Raw genomic sequence first — 15,762 nt, 5'->3', positions numbered from 1 at the left:
ACGTGGCTGTCGAGAGATCAGTCTTCGGGATTGTATGATCAAGATACCAAACATTCATTACAAAAACTTGATTAAAAAATATTTTTTGTAAGACATTTATTTTAATTAGTGCAAATAATCAAAAAACAAAATTTATATTATAAATATGTCCAAAAGTTAGGAATACATTAAATAATGGCGTTTTTCTTTGGGCTGCTCTCTCTGCTCCCGGAGTGCTCCGGAGGTCCTTGCGTGTCCCATTGGGCTTTCGAGAGCAGATCCAGCAGAGATTCGCGTTCCCATTGGGACGTTGCTCCGCGAGAGTGGCTGATTTCTTGCTCTCTGTTGATCCGAGATAAGTGACGGATCAACGGATTCGGAGCAAGTTTTGTGGAAAATGGCGGCGGCCAGGGAAGAAGATTTACGAATTATTTTGTTATTATTAGAATCTTCATTATCAAGTTCAGAGGATGAAGATTTTTTGGAACATATTTTTAAGGATGAAGCAGAACATCCGAAAATTGAGGGATTTATTAAAAATGTAGTGGATAGATTTTCAAATTAAGAAGTACATAAATTTATTACTACCTCTACTATATTGTAATGTAAAGGTAGACTATAGACTAATAAGATAAAATTATAGTTTAGGGATAATTTTCGATTAACCCGTGAAATGTGTTATTCCCTCGTCGCGGAATTTGAAGCTTCAGAGATCTTTCCATTAAACAATAAAGGACATGGTGGCCGTAGTGCTATTTCTGCCGAAAATCACCTTTTGACTCATTTTTACAGCGTTCTAGGCCTAATAAAACGCGTCTGAATTCTATACAAGAAAGTTGGAGAAACTATTGTTTCTCATTGGGAAAAGCGCGCCAAAAATACTGATCCGAAAAAGTTACGGTTATCATTGGAAAAGTACTCTCGTCCGCTCTCTTAAGGATCGATGACGTCACACGTCATTATTTTTTGATCCGAAATTGAGTTGACAGCGGTTTCGGAGTAACCCAAAGAAAAACGCCATAAAATGCGCTAGCAGCTTAAGCAATCATCAATGCGGAAGTAGTAGCTAGGAATAGGATTAAAAATAATTATAGGCGGCAGAGTGTTTTTAGATCTCGCACAAAACAACTAGAAAACCAGCCCGAATTCCCACACAAGTCGAAATCATAGAAATCTCATAGGTAACTAGAATGCTGCCGTGTAACTGGCAAATGGGCCAAACGCCGTGGCAGACGATAGCCAGATCTCAGCCAATCAGAGCTCAAAGAATGGTTCTGCCAAGAATTTAATGTCACCAGAGAGAATGACGTCACCTATCTCCCGCTATAGTAGCGGATCCAAGGAGGATTATTATCCTCCTTGGCGGAACCACTCTACAAGGAAATTGCCAAGAAGTTATATATCCGAGAGACAGGAATACAGGATCTGCATATTACCGTTTGTTGAAATAAAGGAAAATTTTCACCCCTGGACTTTATAGTTTCGCCTATTCCCATTGCTGGGTAGTAAATGTCCCGCAAATTGCCACCCCCAACGAAAACTCAACGGAAAACATGCCATAATTTTCCAAATTTTTTAAAAATTTACTTAATCTACTAATTAAATTTTATTTAAATTAAAATGTTTAAAGATTTTGGTTGTTAGGAATATTCATTGATTGATTGTAGTATTATAGGAGGCACCTCCTTTATATTATTTATAAAAACCAATATTCACGAAAATACACTGCTGTAGATAATTTCGAGCTTTCTATTAATAACCAAATTAAAAAAACATAGGATAAATACCCGCAGACATGAAAATTCCCACAAAATCAACGTTTTTGAAAAAAATTACCTTTTTCGCACAGAGCCAAAACCATAGAAATCTCATAGGTAACTAGAATGCTGCCGTGTAACTGGAAAATGGGCCAAACGCCGTGGCAGACGATAGCCAGATCTCAGCCAATCAGAGCTCAAAGAGTGGTTCTGCCAAGAATTTAATGTCACCAGAGAGAATGAAGTCACCTATCTCCCGCTATAGTAGCGGATCCAAGGAGGATTATTATCCTCCTTATCCTCCTTGGCGGAACCACTCTACGGCCTCTCATTGGCTGAAGGTTCAAGGCGAACTGGCGTCAAGCTCGGCCGTAGGCGGCAGCATTCTAGTTACCTATGAGATTTCTATGGCCAAAACGGACCCCAAAAATTCCCACAATATGGAAAATTTCCCACGATATGGCAACACTGACTTCTGGGTGATATCCTTAAAGATGTTTTATTTAAGCGCCTATTGGCGCTTTATTTTAAAATAATTTTGGATAGATAGGTAATGGAACCATTTCCAAAGAAAACACCACAGGTGTCGGGTCATGGAAATGCCCCCAATTTCCGCAAAATAATCCCCAGGAGAGGGATTATTGGGGGCTCTATCCTCAGCGGGGAGTCTAGCATCCACGCTATGGGTTCCCGTAATGAAGAATGGGGTGAAAGGGGGAATACCGGTACCCCGTTACTTCGCCTTGAATTTTTGAAACTAGCCCAAGAAACCGCCTCCCGCCCAAAGCTTTTCCCCCCGCAACAGCTTCCGAAAAGCAGCCCAATTGGGGCGGAAAACCACCCACCTGAAAAATTCTTGTTTGGCGGACAGGCCCTGGAATAGTTGATTTTATAAAATGTCTTTACGCTTGCCCAGCTTGTTGAAATGTTGCCCTGGAATAGTTCAGCCAATGCCAAGGGCGTATTTAAGGGGGGGGGGATCCTGGATACGCCCTTGGCCAATGCCTAAGAATGAGTTCATAAACTCTTTAGTGGGAGAGAAAACGGATCCACAGCATAAGCGGGGAGGCCACATTTCAACAAGATGGCCAAGGTTATTTTATAAAAAGAACTATTATCCTCACTTTATATACCTGTACAATGCGACTTTGATGTTTGTATATGCATGGTTGAAGTGTTTTGTTAGCTTATGGTTTTTCCAGTGCTTCCACATGCGGGGAATTTTTTCCTTTTTCGAGATTTTTCAACCTTCCAAAACGCTTAAATGGAATAATGCAATTTAAGAGGGAAAACGGGAAAAGTGAGTGGAAATGGCCTTTCGCTGAGGGAAAAGCGTTCGTTAAACGAGAAGAAAGGTAATTCTTAAGCTTTCTTATAACATTGCCTATTCTAGTCTATCAGGAGACATGCATGACATGTCTCCTGAGTCTACTCTAATTATATATTTATTCCATGGATATGTTATGAGTCGCAGATTAAGTTTTCCTTTCCTGAAGTCGCCTGCTTAGCTTACTCTAGTGCACTGCACCACGCTTAAACCGTCGTTGTTATCTCACAAAGAAATTAAATTGAATATATGCCTATATGAAAATTAGAATTAAAAGCTCCAAAATATAACGAGGTATAAAAAAATGGGAATTTCCAAGTCAAAAAAGAAGACAATGGGATCTTTCATTTAATGAAATTATTACACGAGGGAAATTTTAGATATCAAATGTGGAAGCCCTGGGTTTTTCTATTGTTTTCGGTTTTTATTGTTTAGTTCGAAATTCGTTGAAAAGCCATGGGTAATGCTAAAATAATTTATTTTCAATAATTCTATTAATATGTTGGTGTCATATGGTGTTTCCCTTTATTTTTCTTGTGAAGTTAATGAATATTTTGCTATAATTTCAGTGGAAAATGATCAAGATGACAAAACTAAGGCTTAGAAGAAGCCACCATTAACTTTTGAGCTATGACCTTTATAATGATTCATCCTGGTTTTGAGGGCTGTTAAATCTATAGCTTTTCAAAAACCACTATGGGGTGCCAAGAATCCAAAACACTGAATGATAAATATTCCAAAAATAACTCTGTCATTAATATTCAACAAGTATTAAAGCCACATACAACTTCAAACCAGACTGCGAAAAGGAATAGACAGAGAAGGCGATCTTCAACCAGATCAAAATCGCAAACCTCTTCTGCACGTAAAACTACAGGGAAGACATTGAGGCCCAAAGAAAGTGTAATAATTGACTCAAGAATCAATATCAAGTACAAAATTAAAGCTGTTATAGGTAAAGGAAGTTTTAGTCGTGTGGTGAGAGTCGAAGATAGGTTAACTCACCAACCATACGCCATAAAAATGATAGAAAGTGCAGAAGGGAAAGATGTTTTTGAAGCTGAATTAACTGTCTTACGCCGGGTAAATCACCCAAATGTTATCCAGTTAATAGAAGTTTTTGAAACGGATCTGAAGGTTTTTATGGTGATGGAACTCGCAACTGGTGGCAGTCTACTAGACCGTTTAGAAACCCATGGTTTTTACAATGAATTTGAAGCTCAAAAAGTGCTTAGAATGGTGTTAAGTGGAATTAGTTATCTTCACGGTTTGGGCATAACTCATAGGGACTTGAAACCAGATAATCTTTTATATTATCATCCTGGAAATGACTCCAAACTTTTAATTACTGACTTTGGTTTTGCCAGTACACGAAAATCAAATGGCCATCCCTTTATGCATACTATTTGTGGAACACCTCAATACATTGCCCCGGAAATAGTAGCCAGAAGACCATACACTAGTAGCGTAGATATTTGGGCAATTGGCGTAATTACCTATATTCTCTTAAGTGGAACTTTTCCATTTGATGCCAAGCAAGATACGCTAATATTTAAACAGATCTTGAAAGGCAAAGTCAGCTTTTCAGGAATTGTAAGATTTTTGGCCTAAATTTTAATTATTGAAAGATCAAAATAACGATTTTGGTATTTCAGGTGTGGGAAGGAATATCAGAATATGCCAAAGATTTCATCCAAAGTTTGCTAACAATAAATCCAGAAATCAGGCTTACTGCCGCAGAAGCCTCTCAGCATTATTGGATATCGACAGTTTTTCCTACAGCCGCCTATTATACAAGTAGTCCACACCGACAAACCTCTGGATTACGTCGTACTGGAAGCCAAAGATCATCGTTGTCAGCGGGATCCTCCAGATCCTGCCGTTCTTTAAGATCTGAACATCACAGAGTCCAAACTCATCAATTAGAAGCTTTACAAACAGATCCGGAAATAATTGCCATGGTGTCAAACCAACATATCTCATCACATTTATCCTGCTGAAGTGTAAATTATTCTGATCTCCTAAAATAATCTTAAACTCAATTCACATTTTTCCAAAGATTTAATTAGGCCTAAACCTCATTATTACTGTTTTAAATGCAAAATTTTAGCACATGTAACTTAATATTACATTTGTTTTTAATTTTTTGTTTAAATTTGATCGTTTTATCTCATTTTATACCAAATGAAAGCCTTTTTTTAGAAAAACAAAGACTTAAAATTGAAAACTAGTCTTAATGACTAGCTTTTCTTGGTATAGTTAGTGATTGAAATAATTTTATTTAACCTAAAGTAGCCTTATAATTGTATCAAGTGAAGTGCAATTGGTTTTTAGCTTTAATTTAATTAGTGAATTATTTCATATGATAATTTATAGTATGGTGCCAAGAGATATATTGGTTCTTTAATTTAATAGAAAAATTGTGCCGTGCCTTAAATGTTATTGTATGATATATATATTTATGCTAATTAGGTGGTAGAAGAAAGTTTATATAAGAAAATTTTTGGGAAATTCCTGGAAAAGTGCTTATGCACCATTATGGGTCTTATATATTATAAAGTGCCCCGAATTATTGAAATATTGTATTTCAAAGTTTTATTGCATTTATTAATAGTACAAAATGTTCCAATTTACATATAATACTCGGATAAGTAGAAATTTGTATCGTTTTTGTGCCAAACAGATATAGCCTTTTAATATTTTACTACACAATGAATAAAGAAATATTTTAGAATTATTGCAAAGTGTTCTTTATTCCCTCTGTGATACAATTGGAATACCGTGATGAAAGTCACGTAGTTGTGTTATTTTTTCCCGGGGGCCCCTTTTGTAACTAGTTTTGCGCCTGCTTCGCGTCAAGTAGCACCCCTTCTTTTCCTCCATTCGTGTCCAACGAAAGTGGAGAGTGACGTAAGACCACACCCCCGTTTTGTGGAATCCCCAAAATTTCGTTCCCTTCTCTTCCGCCAGTCGCTGTTTTTTCGTCAACGCTCATCGTCGCTCGCGTTTATTTAGTGCGTCGTTCTTTTGTACACAGTCGAATTTTATAGCGCTTTCTGTCAAAATTAGTCCTGTCACAGTACTTTACCCTTAAAAAACGTAAGTATTAACTCGAAGTTTCAATTTTTGTGATCTTTAGTGTTATCCGTTTCGGCGTTGTCAGGGCAGTCAGGCCTGTATTTGGCGTGTCCTTTCGCTCCCATTGTTTTATCGATTTCTTAGGCCTTGCCCTGGAGTAGGCCTGTTTCCCGCACAGTAGGTCAACACGGATTTCGCTAAAGGAAGGGTATTGACTTAATATTTCTAGAGACCCCCCTTAAGGTTTCGTGGCCTACGCCCTAGGACATTTTTTTCCGAGATATTTTTCTCCTTAATCTGAATTGTTAGTAAACAAACGATTCTTCAGATCACTGCTTAAAATTTGTAGCTATTTATTATGTATTTAACTTAATTTTTTCCGTGTAGAAAGAAAATTTATTTGGACATAATTATTATTGAGGCCCACTGGATTATGTGATGTACATGACTCTTTAGATTCCATGATTATTTTTATATGATCGAAACAAAAGTAACATATATTATGTTACTTATACACATAAGCTTTTTTATTTCTCATATCAAGAATTTTATAAATGTACCAAAGGTTATAATTTCTTTCCCTGAAATCATGTACCTCAACTTCCTCAAGTGTGAAGTGTCATGATGAAATTTGGGCTCTTCTCAATTAAAATATATTTTTACATTGGATTATGTACTGTGTGCACTCAACATGTCAATTATTAAGTATTTTTAATGCCCAAAATTAAATATTTTGAATTTATGAAAATTGTATCAAAATTAAAAACTCCACCCTTATTTAATTTTAAACGGAAGGTCAAATCACTTTGGCATTTTCAAAGAATTTTACCACAGGAGGGCCAGCCATTTAGACCTTCATAGAACATTTTAACTGGTTTTTAATTTTTTCTTGACTAAATTATAATATTTTAAGTTATAAAAAGTAGTTGACTTATAGATCTAGTTGAGATATGTACCTGATAATTTACAGTATTCATTGAATCCAATGAATTTGGCGCGTGTTGCTAAATTTAGATGTAACATCATAGATCAATCACACTTTCCTAGAACGTAAAACTGTATAGTCATACCTACTGTTATTTTTTTCCTTTTTTATGCCACAATGTACATGTCCTTATCTTAGTTTTCCTTCTACTTTTAGGTGTGTTTATATTAAATCTAAGGGTTTAAATTCTAAGTTTAAAACACTTTTTTTTTAAATGGATAGATCCATATAAAACTGTTAACCAAGTGTGATTTCAAATATATGAAATTATGCTAAAATATTTAGCTAACACCATGGAAGGATTTATACTTAATTTTATTTTTGACTGGCTGCACTGCAGATCATCTTATCATGTTTTAAGATGATTAATAATTTGTTTTAATTATAACATATATCTACAAGATTTTAGCTATCACCACATTTATAGCTAAACCTTTATATGTCTAGGAATTTGTCATCTTAAATATCTATGAATGAGATTTTTTATAAACAGCTACATTAGTATGGAAAACAAAATTGGGGCAATGTTTTTCATAGTTGGGCAGTATTTTACACACCAGCCTGAAGAGGGTGCTACATTAGATAAACATGATTTTTTAAGGTTAATGTTTAATTTTCATTTGAATAATTAATTGAAGGGAAGCCCATCTTTCCTATAATTTCTATAAAATCATATATTTTTAAACATATTTCAATATTCAGTAAATCTTTGAAAATGTCCTGTAAGTTTGATATGTGTTTTCTAATTACTTCATTTATCAAACTAATTCATGACTGAAAACTCTTAATCTTCATTCGGTTGTTACCATCAGCAATAGAATGTTGGCTCCTCAGTGCCTCGTATGCTTGTTTTGGTCTTAAATTATTGTCATTTATATGTATAAGAAATTTTCATCCTTAAGGTTTTTGGAATCGTTGTTTTGTTTTGTAAGATTAAAATTTGCCTTACAATATATCCTGTATTTGAGGAATTTTAATCCCGTTATGTCCTGTGTCGTCCTATAAATTGAAAAATATAATTGTATTTTTCCTATAATGAATTTTATTTCCTGGCTGGGCTTCCTGCTATGGTTATCTACGTTTTCTGAATCCAAAAGTCTTTTCTTTAAGTTGTTGTTATGAAGTAAGAGGCTGTAGCGATTACATGTAATATCTGTAATTATCCCTTTAAACAGGGTGTAGAATTTTGGGTAGTATTTTTAGTACATTTCCACATTTTAAATTTTTGTTGTTCAATTTTGTAGCGTTGAAAATTCATCACAGAAATGGATGATATAGAGCTAAGAAATGTGGAGCTACAGTTTCCACTCATTCGCTCTCTCTCCAGGAGTGATTCGTATTCTCAGGTATGATATTTCCCCCCATATTTTCGTTGTTAATTAATAAAGTGTTAAGTGTTGGAATGGTAAAAGCACAGTTTAACCATGGTTCACAAAATATTAGGGTATAATATCTCAAAAAAGTGCTGAAAATAGTTATTTGTATTCGGAGATTTGTATGTTGTGTGTTTTCTAAGTCTGTCTCTTTTCTGATCTATCCAATGCACACAGTATCTTTCTGGTACCTTAATTATGGAGGTACTTGTACTCTCTGCTAATTTTATTAACACATTTTTTTTAAAGTTTTTATTCAACTTATTTTTATCAAGTTTTATAGTTACTAAGTTAGTGTTGTGTATAAATGATTTATAGGAGGATCGTATTGAAACTACCTTCGGTACCATGTTAGTCGCGGTGCAAGGTGAAAGAAATAAACCAGCAATATTCACCTATCATGATATTGGTCTCAATCGTACGTACTGGTACTTAGATTTATAATCAGCATACCAACTAATTCGGAGAAAATTGTACAACTCAGTTGATATTTATTTTCTAATAGTAGTGGATTTAAATTTCTATAAATAAATTTACTGGGGTCAGAATTTTTTCAATTCTAATTAAACTAATTTATTTCTCTAACTAAATGCTTTCAAAATTTTTATTTTTATGCAATTATATTCAATTAATATTTTACCATTGTAATATAAACGCACTATATTAAATACATGTATTCTTTATTTTCAATTATTAAATCTATTTGCCCTTTTCATGGAGTGCTTCAAAACTATAATTACGTAAACGAAATAAAATTCTCTGAATAAGCTCGTATGGTATGCTACAATGATTGATATGTGATTAATTGGTAATCTGGATATTTTCTAGATGTGTCAACATTCCAGGCTTTTATAAATTACCCAGAAATGCGAACTTTAATGCAAAGCTTTTGCGTTTATCACATAAATGCACCAGGCCAAGAGGAAGGTGCCCCACCGTTACCTGAAGGGTAATTAGAGAGATACTTATTATTTAATAACCTGATTTGTAAAATTAAATAAGCTATGAAACTAATTTAAACTTAATTGGCAATAAGGTTTATCTATCCAACAATGGACCAACTTGCGGAAATGATACTTCCCGTCATGAAATTTTACAAGTTAACAGTTTTTTTTATAATTAAATCTATTCTTAATGCGTATTTTAAATATTGACGTGCGTTGTGTATTTCAACAGTGTGAAACACTTCATTGGTTTTGGTGTAGGTGCAGGAGCAAACATACTAGCTAGGTTTGCTGTAAGTTTTCATTTGTTATCTTCCATCATGAAGCTACGATAATGATTCGCTTGTGTTGTGGGGCTTTTCGGTTTAGCTCGAGAACCCAGACTGTGTTGATGGGATGTTCTTGGTCAATGCTTCTTCGACGCAAGCGGGCTGGACAGAATGGGGCTACCAGAAACTAAATACCATGTATCTGCGAAGCTCTGGAATGACCAATTCGACCCAGGAATATTTAATGTGGCATCATTTTGGCAAGGTTGTTCAAATACTTGCTACGATTATCTTTGCCAGATAAATTAGGTACTCACGTCACATTTTTCAAAACAAAAACAGTGCTCTGAGGAGAGAAATCACGATTTGGCACAAGTCTACAGGCAATATTTCAATAAATCCATTAATGCCCACAATCTCTCACTATTCATTGATTCTTTCATCAAGTTGGTTTCTCTTAAAAATTGTATATACTTGAATAGTTAAGAGTTATTAATAATTCCTATATACGACTAATAGGAGAACTGATATTGGAATAGTTAGAGAAATGGACCCTTCTAAAAAAGACACCATCAAAAACTTCAAGTGCCCTGTACTTCTCATGTCTGGCGCTTGTTCGCCGCACTTAGACGACACGGTTACTATGAATGGGCGCTTAGATCCCACAAAATCCACATGGATGAAGGTATAAACCAAAAGACACTGAAAATGCAATTAGTTCCCTTTAAAAATCTTGAATTTGGATCAAAGCTATCCGACTGCGGCATGGTACTAGAGGAGCAGCCTGGAAAAGTGGCTGAAGCTCTTACCCTGTTTCTTCAAGGCTTGGGATATGGTAAGAATATATTTTTATGACAAACGTCAGGTGATGGTTTCATGGCACTTATAAATACGAGTTTGTTAAACTCTTCTAATTGGCCTCTTATTGAAAACTCCGAAACATTAGCCTTGAACCAGTGTCGACGCAAATCATCTTCCGCTTCTTCTTGCAGTGTAGAAGGTAAGTGTATCATTTCTTAGTCTCTCGTTTCCATTCATCCGATAAGATTTTTTATTCGTTGTACAGTAGTTATTTTTTTTAAAAATGTCATTTTTTGTGGTTCAAGTACAGTGAAATCTCTTCACTCCAACCTACATATTCTCAGAGCTTTGTAAGGTATTTTATAGTTATTAAGGGGCTTGTTTATGATATTTTCAGGGTTTCTTAAAAGCGCTTAAATCTGGGGAGGCTTAAAAAGAGTCGTATCTACTAGAAGTCTCGATTTACAACTTTATTATGATCAAAACTATATCAATCTCTTTTTAAACTGCTCAATATTGACTCTTTACGTAGCGCTTTTGTCCCGTAAGTTTAGATTTTTTTGTTGGATCATACTTGTGCCTCTTTTATCTTCGCGCTCTTCTTTCTGAACATTATTATTCGGCATTTCTTGGCTAAAAAGGAACATTTTAACTCTCGGCCCTATGGTATTTTGTGCATGAACCTTTACAAATTTGAACTGCCTAAAAAAAGAACAATATATGGCTGTAGTTTAATCGTAGAACCTTTAAAGAAGGAATGAGAGAGAAAAAATCTTCGAAACTAACCATGAAAGAATTTTTAATGGACTGTACTTTAACCACTACCTGCCAACAACTTCATTCACGCAAGATTGTAGTCTTATGGTTTCTTTTTGTGATATATCATATAATTTAATTTAATACCATTTGTGGCATGTTACCTCCTGCCCAATCTTTCTAAATTTCTTTAGTTTCTTATCATTTCCACCTTCCAAAGAAAAACTAACTTTATTCTCTAAGTAATTGGAAAACCTTTTTAATGGTATAAAATTTAATCAAATTTCGTAGCTCAATTTATTCTAATATTGTTACAGCAGCCCGAACATTTTAACAATTAGATATTAGTGCTTGTTATTGCGGAGTATTCCCTATTTTATTCTATATGTTAGGGTTGTTTGTAAAGTTCCCACAAAGCGCGTTTGCGCGATACCCATTTTAATTTCAGTATTTTGTTGTAATGTTTGCGAGGTGTACATATCCATTTCCTTTTGAGATACCATTAAACTTATTTTATGAAGTTAGGGTTGCTGTAATAGCTTTTGGCTTGTTAAAAAAATAATTACGCTTAAAATTTTACTAATATTTGCGAAGGAAGGCGAGGAAATACTTCATTTTAGTCTTTTAGTTCCTGTCGTAAATTTACATTTTCCCCACGACTCTTTCAGTTCCTTGTATGACCAACCGTAAACTGAGTAATTCTCAACAGAATTCCCTGGAGGAAAATCAGGTTGAGAGCAACGAAGTTCCCAACAACAAGCGAGAAGTGCACATTGTGGAAAACCCCATTAACTTACACACGACCATTTGTTAAAACCAGAACTAACAAATTCGGTAAAAAAATGAAACACTAACACACGCAAAACAGCACCAACTGACTCATCAAAACTACTGTGAACAATTCTAACAAAAAGAACCGCTTTTAGTTCAGACAAATTCTACACGGTTTATTCTATATTGAAATCTTGACAGCTATAAAAAATATCTACAAGAGTAAGTCATCTCAACGCACTATAACCCTAAAACACATCAATATCTATTTTTCTTTTTTAAAATAAATGGCTTTCTTGAAGAAATGCATGTATTTTCCAAGAAATAAGGTAAATTCACTTAGTATTTTGAGAGTATCGCAAAATTTTAAAATAGACGTTGACACAAGAGATGACTCACTCGCCTTTTAATTAAGCTGTATCAAGATTTCAATATGTAAGAAATTTTTCACGCTGCTTACAACTTCAATGTTTTAGAAATTTATAGGAAAATTTATATAACCAAAAAATAATAGGGTAAAAAGCTTGATCATCTACTCAAGTAGAAGACAAATTATATTCCTAAAACAGTTTTTAGGTGTTAGTTGTCTCCTGCGTGGCCCATTCCACCCCATTTATCAGTCTGAGAAGTACACGTATAAGGATACCACACAGAAAAAAATTCTGATGAAAAGTTTTTGCTTTATTTTTGATTTTTAATAAACACTCCTGAAGTTAGTGGTTCCAATATATCCAAGGACGTTTATCATTTGTTTAACCGAGTTGCGCGCTGTTTGTACGCTTTTTACCCAGTGTTTACCTCCATTACGGTATTTTGAGCGAAATCTCTTGTGGTGATATAATTTTAACGTGAACGTTTATTATTTCTTGAATTGCAAGTGCCTTACTGGAAGAAACTACTGGTATTTCTTTTTAAAATATCTCATTTATACAAATGAAAAATTTATATATATATATATTATTTTCCAAGTCGAATGATGACAACTATTTTTGGGTTGCGCGATTTTTCTGATCTAAAAATGACCAGTACCGGTAACACGCAAAAAAAAGGAATATAGCGCACTAGAACACTAGTTTCTTCCTTCATAAGGTATAAATATTTATTTTCCAAGAATATGAATGGGCTTGTATAAGAGGAATATCTTTGTATCGAATTGGGTTTGAATGGAACTTTTTACTTGCCGCGTGCTTCCATTTTTCTCTGCGTTTCAAATATATATGGTTTTAAAAAATGTGTCTTGAAAAACAATTGATGGGACTTTCAACACTGTGCACTCACTTGCCCTCTTAATAACGTAACAAAAAATAACGGAAGATATTTGCGAACACCGTAATGGTTTTTCACAAATACTATTTAGACTTATAAGGCAGTTCCTTTATCCAAGAAATTGTTAAAGAAATGTTTTACAATATTTAAATTCTTTATTGATGATATTGTTGCAGGATTGATAACTTGTTTTCCCCTACCACCCAGTTGACCAGTACTAAATTTTTAACTCTAAAGAAATTTAGATAAAACACGAGACAAGTACGCTTTTCAATATTTATGAATACCATAGACTGTAGAACTTAGATAAGTATCTTTAAAAACACAGAAAAAATGGTTTTAACTTGGGTTAGTGCTAGTGGATCTTTATTGTTGGTTAAGTGTTTTCAATATGAATATGACTTTTTTATATTTTACTGGTACTTTTTTTTTAACAATCCATCCTTTTTTTGTATAAGAAAATGTAGACAACTGTAGATATTTTAATTTTAGCTGTGACCTGCAATATTTATGTTTTTTATTTTTAAATGTGTCGACAGATTTTGTTATATGTAAGTTTAATGGGTTACGTATCAAGTGAAGGGGAAATTCGATCTCGTTCCATAAGTAAATTAAAAAGTGTTAGTTATCTGAGAATTCAGAATTTTAGAGCTGTTAATTTTCACAGGCATACCCGGTTTTTTAGTCTTCCACATAGCCTAGGTTTTTTTCTAGTCAGAATTATGAAATTGATTTTGTTAACGGATTGTAATTGCAACTGACACTAAATTCTATGATGGAAGAATGAAATGATTTTTAAAATTAAGTTTCGATTTTGTGGACCGGTACTTGGCTTACGCAAGAATTTCACATTTTTTGCTGCAATAAAATAATGCACATTGTTTTGACATATATACTGCAGCGTGCCTGTGAAATTCAGCTGTGTTAAAAAATTGTATAATCTATCAAATAACTTGGACCATCTGCACTTTTCAGTGTATAATGTAATCTGAATAATTAGAAACTAATAGTACAAAGAGATAATAAGCTTGATACGAAGGAATTTCGTGTATTCTGACTTATTAAAAGGCACTAATAAGTTTAATAATTTGTATCTAAGTTCAGGGTATGTAGAAGCATTGTATGTGATGAAATAAAATGGTGCATTTAAAATATCATTAATATTTTGTTTTATTTTTCGTTCAAAATTACAAAATGTGAGTAGGATTTTTTGTGGGTTTTTGATTTGACGTTAAAAAGACGCTTTTTGAACAATACTTTTCTTAAAATCTTACCAAATTGTTTTGCTTCTGTGTCGCTGTCAAAGATTTCTTCCAGAACCATGACCACAGCTTTAACAGTACTTAAATAAAAAACCTGTTGTATGTCCTGTATTGGTAGCACAAACTATGTTAATTTAATTAAAATTGATATAATCATTAAATAATTAACGATCCAATAACGAAGTTCAAGTATGATAGAATCGCGTGGTAACAATCCCTATAATTAGAAACTAATAGAACGGTGGTTAAAATTTACTTTTTATAAATGCTAGATAAAACTAGGTTTTTGTATAATTACTTAAGATTCATATTACACATTTGCACATTTAAAATCCTGACACATTCATTTTAATTCTACACTATAACTGTAGCATTTGTAACAATGAAGGTACACAAAAGTAAGTTTAAAATACGTGGAAAATGTAAGTAATTACTCAAACTAATGTAAAAACACTCCAGTTTTATTTATTATTTCTTTCTAAAGTAGCGTATCATGTAACATCATACCATATGTAACATAATGCCTTAAAAGCATGCCAAAAATGAATTTTCTTTAATGAAACCTTGTTCACGTAAATTTCGACCTTTCCAACTCCATACGTGACTAAAAGCGCGTCATAATTTTCTTACGAATGCGAGTTCATCGCACGTCGCCTTACCAACCGAAGGGCCACCTCCGCTCAACTCTCTAGTATCCACCTACCGCCCTTGATCCACGACGCATGGGACACGTTGAAGGTGGCGACGGGGGCTCATGTGCCCACCAAGCGCATCTCATCGCGCCACAACCTGCCTTGGGTTAGGCCTTCGCTTCGCCGCTTGACGCGGAAAACTAAACCCCGGTACAACCGAAGTAAACTCCACCCAGATGATATCAACAGGAAGAGGTTCTCGCGCCATCGAGCTATAGTGAAGTTTGCCTTCCGGGCCGTACGCACTCAGCACATGGATTTGGTTGCTTCGTATCTCAAAACCAATAGAAAACGCTTCTACCAACTCGTCTCCAGGGTTGCCACGCGTCAGGGAAAACAGGGAAATCAGGGAAAAGTCAGGGAATTTAAAAATGGGCCTAAAAAGTCAGGGAAATGTCAGGGAATTTTAAGAACTGGTAAAAATTCAGGGAAAAGTCAGGGAATTCAATTTTATCTTGGCACTTTTTGAAGGTAATTTATCTCTAGATCTATGACAAATTCC

The 15,762-nt window shown here is 34.4% G+C and overlaps 3 protein-coding genes across 8 annotated transcripts in view; 2 read left to right on the top strand and 1 right to left on the bottom strand.

Moving 5' to 3' along the window:
* The window catches only part of LOC149926841 (uncharacterized), a 293,606-nt gene that overhangs the window by 128,124 nt on the left and 149,720 nt on the right, over window positions 1-15,762 (bottom strand). The window lies entirely within an intron of this gene.
* On the top strand, window positions 3,436-5,787 carry LOC149926845 (serine/threonine-protein kinase H1 homolog). The gene is made up of 3 exons (XM_090159184.1): window positions 3,436-3,523; window positions 3,633-4,656; window positions 4,719-5,787. The coding sequence occupies exons 2-3, from the start codon at window positions 3,760-3,762 to the stop codon at window positions 5,061-5,063; spliced, it is 1,242 nt and encodes a 413-aa protein (XP_090015310.1). The 5' UTR covers window positions 3,436-3,523; window positions 3,633-3,759; the 3' UTR covers window positions 5,064-5,787.
* Window positions 6,025-14,463, top strand: MESK2 (misexpression suppressor of KSR 2). Of its 6 annotated transcripts, none has more exons than XR_016473587.1 (13): window positions 6,025-6,162; window positions 8,371-8,472; window positions 8,818-8,917; window positions 9,328-9,448; window positions 9,536-9,598; window positions 9,676-9,736; window positions 9,813-9,977; window positions 10,055-10,158; window positions 10,232-10,397; window positions 10,463-10,547; window positions 10,659-10,712; window positions 10,911-11,057; window positions 13,483-14,463. XR_016473587.1 is itself a non-coding variant. In XM_090157611.1 (12 exons), the coding sequence occupies exons 2-12, from the start codon at window positions 8,392-8,394 to the stop codon at window positions 12,002-12,004; spliced, it is 1,026 nt and encodes a 341-aa protein (XP_090013737.1). In that variant the 5' UTR covers window positions 6,025-6,162; window positions 8,371-8,391; the 3' UTR covers window positions 12,005-14,463. The 6 variants fall into 6 exon arrangements, 3 of the variants coding, with proteins under 3 accessions (XP_090013737.1, XP_090013735.1, XP_090013736.1); XR_016473586.1 differs by having other exon boundaries at window positions 11,979-14,463; XR_016473585.1 differs by lacking the exon at window positions 13,483-14,463 and adding an exon at window positions 11,938-12,078.

This window comes from Leiobunum rupestre, chromosome 9, assembly GCF_980474605.1.
Source record: "Leiobunum rupestre chromosome 9, qqLeiRupe1.1.hap1, whole genome shotgun sequence".
In the NCBI taxonomy this organism is placed as follows: Eukaryota; Metazoa; Arthropoda; class Arachnida; order Opiliones; family Sclerosomatidae; genus Leiobunum; species Leiobunum rupestre.
Note: the sequence above shows the minus strand (reverse complement) of the source record. Positions and strands in the feature narration are given on the sequence as shown.